The 12,303-nt window shown below is 36.0% G+C and overlaps 1 protein-coding gene across 1 annotated transcript in view; it reads right to left on the bottom strand.

The window, feature by feature from the left end:
* The window catches only part of LOC140305547 (complement C3-like), a 35,771-nt gene extending 24,205 nt beyond the window's left edge, over nt 1-11,566 (bottom strand). The window contains exons 1-16 of the mRNA XM_072384458.1: nt 11,442-11,566; nt 7,981-8,179; nt 7,443-7,605; nt 6,962-7,050; nt 6,427-6,515; nt 6,233-6,315; nt 6,061-6,151; nt 5,826-5,928; nt 5,422-5,542; nt 4,510-4,625; nt 4,154-4,297; nt 3,802-3,901; nt 3,588-3,682; nt 3,286-3,474; nt 3,033-3,188; nt 1,619-1,748 (exon numbers count right to left, since the gene is read on the bottom strand). Coding sequence (XP_072240559.1) covers nt 1,619-1,748; nt 3,033-3,188; nt 3,286-3,474; nt 3,588-3,682; nt 3,802-3,901; nt 4,154-4,297; nt 4,510-4,625; nt 5,422-5,542; nt 5,826-5,928; nt 6,061-6,151; nt 6,233-6,315; nt 6,427-6,515; nt 6,962-7,050; nt 7,443-7,605; nt 7,981-8,179; nt 11,442-11,536 — 1,963 coding nt within the window. The 5' untranslated portion in view covers nt 11,537-11,566. The remainder of the gene's footprint in view (nt 1-1,618; nt 1,749-3,032; nt 3,189-3,285; nt 3,475-3,587; nt 3,683-3,801; nt 3,902-4,153; nt 4,298-4,509; nt 4,626-5,421; nt 5,543-5,825; nt 5,929-6,060; nt 6,152-6,232; nt 6,316-6,426; nt 6,516-6,961; nt 7,051-7,442; nt 7,606-7,980; nt 8,180-11,441) is intronic.
* Nucleotides 11,567-12,303: the final 737 nt, after the last annotated feature.

Here is a 12,303-nt window from a genome sequence, read left to right as displayed (position 1 = left end):
TCTGTTTGGATAATGCTTATTGCCTGCAACTGTGCAACATTACAAACTACGTTGACTGTCAGTTCCTAACCATACATATATTTTTCTTTGTATCTCCATGTTAATAGGTGCAGTTGTAGGAAATGTGGTGAAGTGTCATCTAAGGCAGAAAACGTCTGCTCCATGACCAAGAAAAAGTAATGATGCTTACATACTCCTCCTTTGTTACCCAAGGCAAATTTGCTAATTGATTTTCTTTGAATATAATAAGTGAAGTGCATTGGGGGTGGTACATGCAAACTATAGTTGCTTGTGAGAGTGATTGTGTTTATGAGCAGTAGTCGGAGCAGCAAATGGATACTTTTGGTTATCCTGTCAGCAAATCATGAAATTCTGATCAACACAAAGTACCATTAGTCCCCTTAGCTGCCTTTTCACTTATTGTATTCATGATGTTGTGCTAAACTGCTCGCGACAACACAACACAGACATTTGAAACTCATGCCCTTTTAGTGTTGGAACAGCCTCAACTTTTAGCTACAGTCTCCCCGCAAAGCCTGTGTTGTACTGGGCTTTGTTCAAAAAATGGTCCTCTGTGAAGTGTGGCGAACAAATCCAAACCTTTTTGCAATTGTGTTGCTGGCCAGGAAAAATAAACAGCGATCACTTCCTCAAGATCGATGGATTTTTAGGGAAGCTAAAAATGGTCACCTTGCCCTCCTAAAGAAAACACATTTTCTTGAAAATATCTCCTAAACTCCTTAAACCAAATTACTAGTTCTAAACTACCCCTGTCTCGAAATCTTTTGGGATGTGTTGCACACCTGAAATGCATTGATCTCCAGTAGACTCGATTACTGTAATGGTCTTTTTACTGGACTTCCCAAAAAGAGTATGAAACATCTGCAGCTCATCCAGAATGCTGCTGCTAGAGTTTTAACCAGGACTAAGAGATCTGAACACATCACACCAGTTTTAAAATATTCACACTGGCCACTCAGTCACAGAATAGATTTTAAAAGCCTACTGATGGTTTACAAATCCCAGAACGGTTTAGGCCCAAAATACATCTGTGATATGTTCAGACAATATAAACCCAGCAGAGCTCTTAGATCCAAAGACTCAGGTCAGCTGGTCCAGTCCAGACTAAACACGGAGAAGCAGCATTTAGCTGTTATGCTGCAAACAAGTGGAACAAACTGCCAGTGGAGATTTCACCAAATGTAGACATTTTCAAATCCAGGTTATGAAATCTGCACAGTATCTTTTAACTTGTCGAGACTTTTGCATGTTTTTATTCATTTTAATTCATTTTGATTATTTTATTTCTTTCTAGTTATATTCTTTTACATATTTTTAATGCTTTTTCCGCTCCCCGCTGCAATACTTTTATTTTATGTAAAGCACTTTGAATTGTTTTGTACATGAAATGTGCGATACAAATAAATTTGAATTTTGTCTGTCTGTCTGTCAGCCAGCAAATTATTGCTGTCTTGTATTGTATTCTGAAATAAAAAACAGAGTAAATTTGACAAATCAAATTTGATGAAATAAGTCACAGATGACAAAGCATATTTATATGTGCCTGCCTGTTTGTTTTAAATGATAAAAAAATTATTTAACATATAAGTAGTGTCACCTGTTCTGTCAGGGGTCCCACCGAGGTTGCTCGTCTCCAACAGAAGCCCCGCATCGTAAAACACTTTCATGTTGTTTTCCCCTCCACCTGCTGTGCAGCCTGGGTCGTATTTCTCCACCGTCTCCCAAATCTAAGCAGAGTGGTCAGTCAAATACAGAAATACAACCACACAAGGACTAGTATGAAGAAATAAAAATTCCAAACCACATCACATAAATTACATTACAAAACAGGCTCTGCAGCTGGTGCAAAGCCTGCTTGACTCTGTATTTACTTTCAGGCGCCTGTCTGAAAGGTGTGAGCCCAGTGTGTCCGCATGTTTCCAACACATATACCACGCCGAAGTGATGACTTTAAAAACAACCATGATCTGTCAGAGCAACCATGGTTCATTGTTCATTGTGTGTCGTGCATACCCATTGATTTTTAAGATAGGCCTTGTGTCATCCTTTAATTAGGATTATTCAAATGAATCAGACAGACTTAAACTTTTAATTTTGAGGATGACAAGGCTGTAATAGTTTAGCTGCTGTGATAAGGACTTACAGATTATTCTCCACCTGTGTAAATTTATTTGAAATGCCAGAGAAAGAAGTTACCAAAGCAATTGTAATAATAACCCTGGTGCTACATCTCATAGTTCTGTCATTAATTTCAAGAAATATGTAACAGTTTCAGCATTTACTTGTTTTCAAGTTGTAATTTGTAAATCTCGTAGATATATAAATACTAGATATTCAATCCTTGAGTCCACGTATTGTATGAGAAATTGACATAATTTGAAACCTGGCTCTATATGTTCATAGAGTGACAATATATCTGGTTATAATTACTGAGAATTACTCAGTGACCCTTTATTAAAACAGAAAAAATAAATTTATGCCATCCATTTGCAGTAAAGTCTCATGGCAAGCTTGTGCTGTGTTATTGCTCTGCATTTACATTAACTGCCATCAAGATGATGATACAAAGGTCAGGTGCAATCAAGTTATCTACAAAAGTTTAACTTTTGACCCAAATTTAACCAACTTTAGCCCACATAGCTATTTGGGCATTTATTTAACAGAGAAATATAAAAGTCGTGTACTGCAAGCTCATGATGGTAGGATGCGCTGTGAGTTTATTAATCTACTGTAAAGAAGTTGGTCTGAAGTTGTAAATGGACAATATATTCTAGTGGCTTTTGTGATTTTTCATTAAGCACGTTTCATGTGTTTCACCAGTTGGTACGGTTAGTTTTGGCTGCTGACAGAGTAAATCTGCACCCAAATCTTTGAAAGCTATCTAAAGTTTGCTTGGTGATTAAAATCACATTTTCCTGTTGTAAAAATGTGATGTATATTTGGTAATTCTTCACACAGACTTCATCTTGGCTCAGTATAAATAATTTTCAGAGACAATACAAACAAATTGCCTTTTTCTGTGTCAGCCGATTCTTGTTGTTCAAGACATAGACACTTTTGTCAACTGCCACCAATCCCACTGTTGCCCCAGGCTCTCCTGTAATCTTTAGTTTGAATGACTTGCGAGGTTCATAGGATGCAGCATTTCCCAGTACTTCCAGTTTCAACTAAAGGAGAAATGAAGAAAAGATTGTATGAAATTGTATGAAATCATACATATGCCAAAAGCAGTCTTTTAATACACATCAGTGGTGTGTCTCTCACCGTTCCCATGCAAACGTCTTTTACATCGACCCAGACAGAGTCTGATACCAGTTCACTACTACTGTGGTAGTAAGCTAAGATGCGGAACGATGGCAGCATGTCCTTGGTAAATTCAACCATCTTGGATATCTGGTTTAGACCATTGTTCTCAAATCGGAAAGATTTCATCACTTGACCTCTGCTCAATATCTGGAGAAAAAAATGTAATCATCAATCGTCTTTTTTGCCCATTGGCACAAATGCAACAAAACTCATTACTGTCTTCCCCAAACAAACACAAGCATCTTCAAAACATCTCTCACCAGGAATGTGATGTCGCTTTTCGAACTTTCTGGATTGTTGAGGAAGAGGGTGACTCTTATGTATTCTCCTATTTCCACGTCAGCTGTATCCACATCTACAATTATGTTTCTAAGTTAGTATTTTACCTTAAAGTGGGCATTAGTTAGTTTTAGGTAGCACTGTCACCATTATTAACAATAAGTTCACAGCACGATATTATATCAGATTACTTACTTATGTGTAGGTAAGTTTGGCTATTGGATTGATAAGGGTGAGCGTCCATAAAAGCAGATGCTTGTCTGGTAGGTAGAAGGCCAGCCTGACTGGTCTTTACCTGTAAGTACATGCACAAAGTTTAAATGATGATGTGTTAGTAATGCTTGAATATTGATAGTGAAATGATTTTGAAATGTCACTCTAATCAGAAATGCACATTGTGAGACACACACACACACACACACACACAATGAAATAAGCAAACTAGATAAAAAGAGAAACAAAGAGCAGCTGGTGACAATATGAGAAAGAAAAAAAGTCCATATTGATGTAAGAGATTTTCTAAAAGACAACATTAAATAAAGCATACTGTAATTCTCAGTTTCGACTTTTCCTTAGGATTGATAGTAGCCCTGGCAAGGCCATTTTCAGCTGTGGTGACCAGAACTGATCCAGGATCAACCACCACAGTAACACCTTTTGCCGGAGTGTCATCAGGATTAGAAACTTCAACCTGCCATCAAAGAATAGAAAAGAAAAGAAGAGAAAAGGTCAATAGAGCTATTAAACAATGTTTTAATAGCACTTTAGAAGTGTTTTCAACATACAGAAAAAAATGGATTACTAAATGGATAAACAGGACTGTGATATATTCAAAAATACATTAACACATTTCCTTTTCTTATCAATTATGCTGTAATTCTATGCAGAAAATTACTGCTTCACCATGAGATCAAAGGACATTCCTGGTTTGAAATATTTGGCCGTTTTCTTGAAAGTGATCTTGTAGGGTGATGAGACGATCTTGATGCCTCTCAACTCTGACTCCACCATTTCCCCTCCTGTTTGTGACATATCACGATCAAGTATTTAATTAACAGTTCAACACCCTTCTTAACTTCAACATCAACAATATGTAGAAAGTATTAAAATCTCTATTTCAATCAGTCTGCCACTTATAACTACCAAAGCCATGGAGTGGAGTGGGCCAAAGCATAAACTTTTTATTTCTTTATTTTCATTTTGAAGGTATATTTGGATAGATTGTGAGTACAATGGATTCCATTATTCTGACTGATAAGTTATCTTTTAAATTAATTGATGTGCACAAAAGGATGACTGTCAACACAACAGAACAGCTTTGAAGTTCACCACATCTAATAATAGACGTAGGGTCTGAGATAAAAGCAATCTGGCCACAAGAGCTGAAAATGTATAGCAAGGAGTTTATTTGAAATAATGGGAACGATGGCTTCAGAGAGGCAATGGGTTGTTGCATTTTGAGTTTGGACTGATCTGATCCAGTAGCAGTATCACTATCAGATACCGATTCACGGATCATAAGGTCAGACTTACAGTGTGTCACTGAACTGTGCCACTGATTCCAATATGGATCCAGACTATGTACTCAGATGTTTTTACTGATTACAAAAAAGCTAATGTGGCACCTCTCTTATGTCATTGTGTCTGCTTACACTGACCTGGTTTTTAATTGCTCATACTTGTCTGGTGTTTCAGCAAGATTTCTCCTCATGTATCTCAGTAATATAATCTTAACAAATGTTTTGAGATGCTGTTAAAGAATCATTTGCATCTCAACATTATTTGCCCAGAAGAGGAGAAGACACTTTTTCTTACCACTCCCAGTCAGTACACTGACAGCTACATATATGGAGCTCTCCAGCAGTTCATTGATGTTTGGGAAGGTCTCAATGATGCTCTCCCTCCTCAATGTGACTGTTCCTTCACCCTTTGAGATCTAATGAAATATAATGCAATACAAAAAGGGCAATTAAATTATTTTTCTGAAGGCTTAATCTTAACTGATACAGGTAAAAAAAAAAAAGATATATATATATATTTATAAAATAAACTCAATTACTGCAGTTGCAGGAAGCTGAAAAATAATAACATTGTAGACATGTTTCAATGTCTTTATTTTTGAATGGATAAAAAAGGATAGGAGTGAGCTATATAAGTTAAATAAAACAAGCAGCTGGCAGACTGACAGAGATCAATGAAAAGTATGACTAAGTGCTCACCGTGACTCTGTCAAGAGAACTTGGAATGCCCCTTTTGACACTGTTATCCATTACCCCAAATACCACATAGGCTGTCCCCTCCACCTTTTTACCAAACACATACCTAAAACAATCAAAAAATAGTCAACTTGCAATCAGGAAAAATCAGACCAATCAAACACTTTCATTGTCTTTTCCAATCAATATATACATTGGACATGGTCTTTAAATCCACAAAAGGAAATCATTCACTTACGTAGCTTTGATGTCGACTGTAAGCTCTTTGCTGTCCACACAGAAGAAAGGGGGACCTTTGACTGACAATTTAACCTCAAAACTGGGAAGTACTGTGAAATAATGCATATTTAATGGCATGTTCAATCACTTGAGGAGGGAGGACTTCATTGTTTTAAAAGTTTGAGACTCACCATATTCTTTGACCTCAAACTCGGCAAAAAAACTCTGCTGTGGGTTGCTTCGGAACTTTGCCACCACCCTCCACTGGCCCATACTATACACACATACAAAAAGTACACACTTTAAGTTAGATACCCTGCCGATGGGCTTAAAAGGTACAGCTACAAATGTTTCAGAGACCTCCACAAGTTTGGAAATACCTCACCTGACAATGTCAGGAATTGTATAAGATGCAGATTTGACCCCTGAAGTCAGTGAGACAGTTGAAGAATCTATTACAATTCCACCAGGGGTCTGAAAACCAAATAAAACATGTTATTGCAGTGAAATCACCAATTTTTTAATTTCTTCAGGAAACTTGAACTTACATTTCTAATTCTTGTAGTGAAACAATTATTTTCATGCAACTGTGTGTGTGAGATTGACTTATTGACTTTCATTCATTTAAATTAATTAGATTTATTCATTTTACTTTTGACAAAAATCTAATGCTAGAATGCATGTGTGTTGGATACTGACTTTTTTTTTTTTACATTTAGTAGGGTGGACAAAGTAACATAACATAACATAACATAACATAGGTATTCGATTTCTGTGCTTGATGGATGTCCATAAGTGTGTTATTTACACTTTCATATTCAATATTTTGTGATCATATTTATTTCTGGAATCCTTTAGCACTCACTAAGATACCTCAATATAAAGCAAATTGTATATATATGAAAGATCCAGTACAATACCATAATTTCGATGACAACTGAAGATTCTGTTTCATCTGCACTTTCCACAGGGTCCATATTAGGCCTGAGTGCAAAAATCCTGTAACGGACTGTTAGACACACAGAAATACACAAGTTGGTTTTTATCAGTTATTATCCACTTTTAACTGCTTTTGGGCCTCATTGGGCTTAGTATGTGTCTTTTAAGTTCATTTTTATTGCAAATCATCAATTCTTCAAAAGCCAGGGGCACACTCAATATTCAAAAGCTGAAAACTTTTGATATAGAAAGTATGTTGTGGATACCATTAAATCCCCAGGACATGTTTCATAAATGCAACATTTGGCAATTGCAAAAGTCTCACATCCAATGTCGCATTTACATCTTTTGGTTCATTAAGGGGCTGTTACGATTTAATCTCCGGTATGTCCTGGCCATTACATACTATCAAGTCAAAAATTCTTCAGAAACGTTTAACCTTGTCAGTAGTACTGGACTCACCATTACTGTTGGGAGTATAGATGGTCTTGTCAGTTTGGATGAAAATGTAGCCAAGCTGGAATGAGACTAGTACAACTTTCTCCAGCAGTCGACCAGGAAACTGTGCTTGAAGAGTAACATACTGCTTCACCTTGGGATCGTTACTGAACTCTGCAGCAGAGAGCTAAGAAAAGAGAAGTAAACTGAAAAATGCGAGTATGTTATACAGATTTAGCACCAATGAAACTAAAGGCTTATATATTTTATCTAACTTGGGTCTCTCCTTTCTCCAATGTCCTCCTGATTTTTAAATTAGGGCACAAGCAAATCAAATAAGACTAATGTCCAAATAAACAAAAAGAGATCACAACAGGTAAAGCAGGTGGAACATAAAAAAATAAGAGCTAAAGTTTACCACTTATAATCTTTTTATCATTTGTTTCTGCATGCCTCCCTCTATCTAACTGAGCTGTGGCACAGACAGAAAAAAAAAGATTCTGATAAAAACAGGTAGTTGGCTAAATGAAATAATGTATTAGCAAGTTCAACAATGTACTACCTTGAGTCTTCCCAAACCCTGGTAATTCCCTTCCTTACTGAGGGTCACAGTTGTGGATTTCAACACTTTGTTTTGGATTGGATGGTTCTTCACATAGATTTGAACATCAAAGCTGTCTTGACGCGGACAGTCTTGAATCTCAACAAAAATGTTTTCCATTGATCCTACTCTCAGCAAGCTGGGAGCAGACATCACTTCCCTGAAAAAAGAACACATTGTTAGTATTACAGCTAATACAGAGAGAACTTCGAGCATTAATGATATTTATCCTAAACCTTTTTTTATGGGCTAGAAAAGTATAATAAGCAGACTCTCCCTTTGAACACCCCCTTTGGGAGCATCAGAGATCACAGGGTATACATGAGGCCTTCACTCAACAGAGGCAGTAAAAAATGAATTAGCAGATGTACAAAATCCCAATGCGTTTAATTACTTATCAAAGGTCTGTATGACTATGAAACACAGCTGTAACAAGATGAGCTGCACTGATTTTGTGTTTGATAGAATTCCAAGAATTCTTCAGTAAATTCATCTGTGTAAAAACAGCTGATTGATACATTTATGATTAACTTCATTCACTCTACAATGAAAACATAAAGCGGATGCAGGGTCCTGGCTCAAACAACATGCAGTGGAAACACACTCCTAATGAGCAGACTGGAGTTCAGAGTACGTACAATTTTAAACGTGGATCCGACTATTCACCGATTTATGCAACACTTTATTTGGCCTGTGAACATGCTTTGAGAAGGAAATCAAGTTTTGTTTTACTGATGTTACTGCATACTGACTGTTGGATATCTACATTTTTTAAGACTTGAAGTAGGTCACCTTGACTGTGCTCATTCACCTTCACCCTGATTTATTGTCAAAAAAATTCCCTAACAATGCAAATTAAAGGCTTTTTAATGTCAAAGGACATGATTTTGCAATTAGACTGGCAGAACGCACAGTTTCAGGTTGCTCCACTCTGCGAGCCTTCTTTCAGTGCTGTTAGCAATGGAAATTAAGATGCAGAAGAAAAAAAGTGACAGGTTTTCAGCAACTCCACACATTTTATCTTATCCCCAGCCAGAGGTTTGTATGCCCAAGGTGGCTCTTAGTTTTTATGTAAGAAAAAGTGGGGCTTAAGATGGTGGAAATGCTTGCCAATGAAGATTTTAGCTGCTCGACTATTCTTATGAGAGGGCAGGGTGTACAGAAATATCATTTGAAAACGCCATTTTTTTAATTTATGCATTTGTTCTCTGACTGCCTGACCTTCTCTTACTTCCTTGACAACTTCTTTCAAAATCTAAAATGAAGGGAAAAAGGAGCCAAGTTTCAAAGTTGCATTTTCCAACATAATGGTACGAGATATTCCATTAAGACTCACATCATCAGCAGACTGAAATGATCAGATATGTTTACTGTTGAAAGCTCCTTATGCTGAGGTTTGTAAAGAGAGTAAGTTAAAATCTTAATAAATTACAGTCACGTGGACAGCAATAAGACAGAATGAAGATCATGAGCTCTAGCTTTTATTTGACAAACAAGCAAGAAATCGATTATTAGCTTGACCAAAGTTTATTATTGGGTCAACAAAACATTACATAATGGTTCTGATCTCTGCTGTTTGCTGTGTCTGGTGCACCACTGAGTAAATTCTAAAAATATAAATTTACTGGCAACTGAAGGACCAAAGAAACTGCCACAATATTAATTCAGTCTTCAGTCTATATCCATAACTGTCGAGCAGAAAATTGTTTGACTTATTGTTGCTCACATCTTGTTTTCTGGCTTAATTAACTTTTTTACAACTGGAACTAAATTAGAATAGATACGACACAGATATTGAACTGATGGTTCAGTTGATGTTGAAAAAGCATAGTAAATACATATTGTAAATAAATATGTGGTTTAGCTATTCTTCATAGCAATTTTTATACAATGACAGGCCCTCACAGTGAAAAAGCATCCAGCTTTATGTATGAGTGTACAGAACAATATCAATGTTAGTCCATTCACAGCAAATGTGTTCAGTGAGACATATAGTAAGTATTCAATAAGGTTTTATGTCATGGAAAATGACAATAGATTTGACAAACATTTGAATGACAAATAGATTGTTAATAGCAGTAAAGAACATATTTAGATTTCATTGTGACTTTCATTTTAGTGAAAGTACTAACACTGCCAAAAGTACTATGAGGTAAAAGCTGCTTATTTAAAATGAAAATTTATTAAGATTATCACATGAATGTATTTATGGTATAATATCAAAAATAAAAGTATGCAGTGCAGCACAAAACTTCACTTATACTCAGCCTCTCTCCCACATAATTAAAATATGTTATTAAAGACTTTAAAAAAAATCCTTATATGTAGGTATAGATTACTTATATTGTAAGTAAGGGTTAGGGTAATCTTATAATTACTATTATTATTATTATTATTATAAGATAACTTATACTATTATCAGCCTCTCATCTTATAACAGGGACAAAACAGTGTCACATTATAACAAGCGTGTTGACCTCACTCCATTGTCTTCCCATATGTCACAAAATGTATTTTCAGACTTTATTGCTGGTTTTAAGGCTTTTGGTAATCTTAATTATTGACTTCATTGAATCATTACACTCAAGACAGGTGAGGTTGTCTTATTACATGTTGTTAGATGTTCAAAATCAAAAAAATCAAATAGAGATGATCATGCTTTTGCAGTTGCTGCTCATACTATAATATACATACCTAATACTATAAGAACCGTTCAGACCTTGAAAACCACTTTTAACTTGAATATTATATCAATATGTTTTAGTCTGTTTCTTTACTGATTTCACCAAGGGTGGTTAGCACTTTCATCTCACAGCAAGAGGGCTTCTGGTTTAAATACCAGCTGGAGAGTTTGCATGCTCTCCCTGTGTATGTATGGGTTCTCTCCGGGTACTTCGGTTTCCTCCCACCACCCAAAAACATGCATGCAAGGTTAGCTGGTGACCCTTAAGTTGTCCCTAGGAGTGAGGGCAATCATAGATGGCTATTTCTCTTGTTTGTCTCCATGTGGCCCTGTGATGGACTGGTGACCCATCCAGGGTACCCTGCCTCTCGCCTTATGACAGCTGGGATAGGCTACAGCTCCCCACTACCCTGAATAGGATTCAGTGGGTATAGAAAATGGATGGATTGAATGATTTCACCCATTGTGTTATTCTATTGCTTTCGGTTTGTTTAATTTTTACTGTGCGCAACATTTTAATTCAACTCACATTGTTTTAAATGTCCTTTTAAGATAAAATTCACATCAGCACTAATACTGACTTTTATCATAATACAATATTTATTTAATATTTCTTTGCAAAACTAGCATAATTGCCAGACATTTATGATAAAAAAGAGAAAACTGATAATTTATTAGCATAAAAACAAGGTTCTATCATTTTTAACCTAAAATCACTTTAGAAGAGTCTGCCACTTACATTGGAGCTGCAGCAGCTACAGGATTCTCAGAGAAAAATGCCACCAAGGCTGCCAGCAGCAGTGGGATCCAAGTCATCCTCCTACCTGAATCCATATCTGCTGTTAGTGTAGAACATTGCTCTGTGACACTCTTTTATCTACATACAGTGGCTTGCTCCTCCTATGTCTCCAATCACGTTCAGTAAAAAGCAAGCCTTGCGAGGTTTTTGATCTGTTTCTAGGATATAGATGAGTTCCCATTGATACATTAAAACTATATTTTCTTGCTTTAATCCTTCTTCCTGTTCATTACTGGTGCAAGGAGGTAAAAGTGCCAATGTCACAGTGTACAAAAACTCCTTACAACTAAAAACCTGCCCCACTTTTTTTATGTTAGCTTAATAATTTGTATTTAGTTGTTTCATGTAACGAAACCATAACCTTTTACCAAAAATTTCATTTATACAGGGAAGGCCATTTGGAGAAATTATGCACTGATTACAGTAAAAGTTAATTAAACAGCAACATAAAAACACACATAGTAAGTCTCAGCTCAAAAGAAACATAGAAACATAAAATAGAACGTTTATAATGAAAAAGAAAAATCCCATTGGGTGAGTTACACCCTGGAGAAGTCGCCAACAAATCACAGCACCATAATAATAATAAAAAATCACTATTTATCAAGATTCTAAAATAAAAATATTTGTTTTACTTTCTGTTACCCAAGAGGAATTTAAGATGGTATTATCAGTAACATTTTACAGTAAAGTGCACAAAATAAAGCATCATCACTTAGAAAGAGTGAATGATGAAATGCCTGATAGTTAAGGCTTTTCTTATCATCACTTTCCTTATAACACCTAATCCAGAACTATAAAG

This window comes from Leuresthes tenuis, unplaced genomic scaffold (genome assembly GCF_036924035.1).
Source record: "Leuresthes tenuis unplaced genomic scaffold, fLeuTen1.0.hap1 SCAF_4, whole genome shotgun sequence".
Taxonomy (NCBI): Eukaryota; Metazoa; Chordata; class Actinopteri; order Atheriniformes; family Atherinopsidae; genus Leuresthes; species Leuresthes tenuis.
This window is presented reverse-complemented; position numbering and strand designations above follow the sequence as displayed.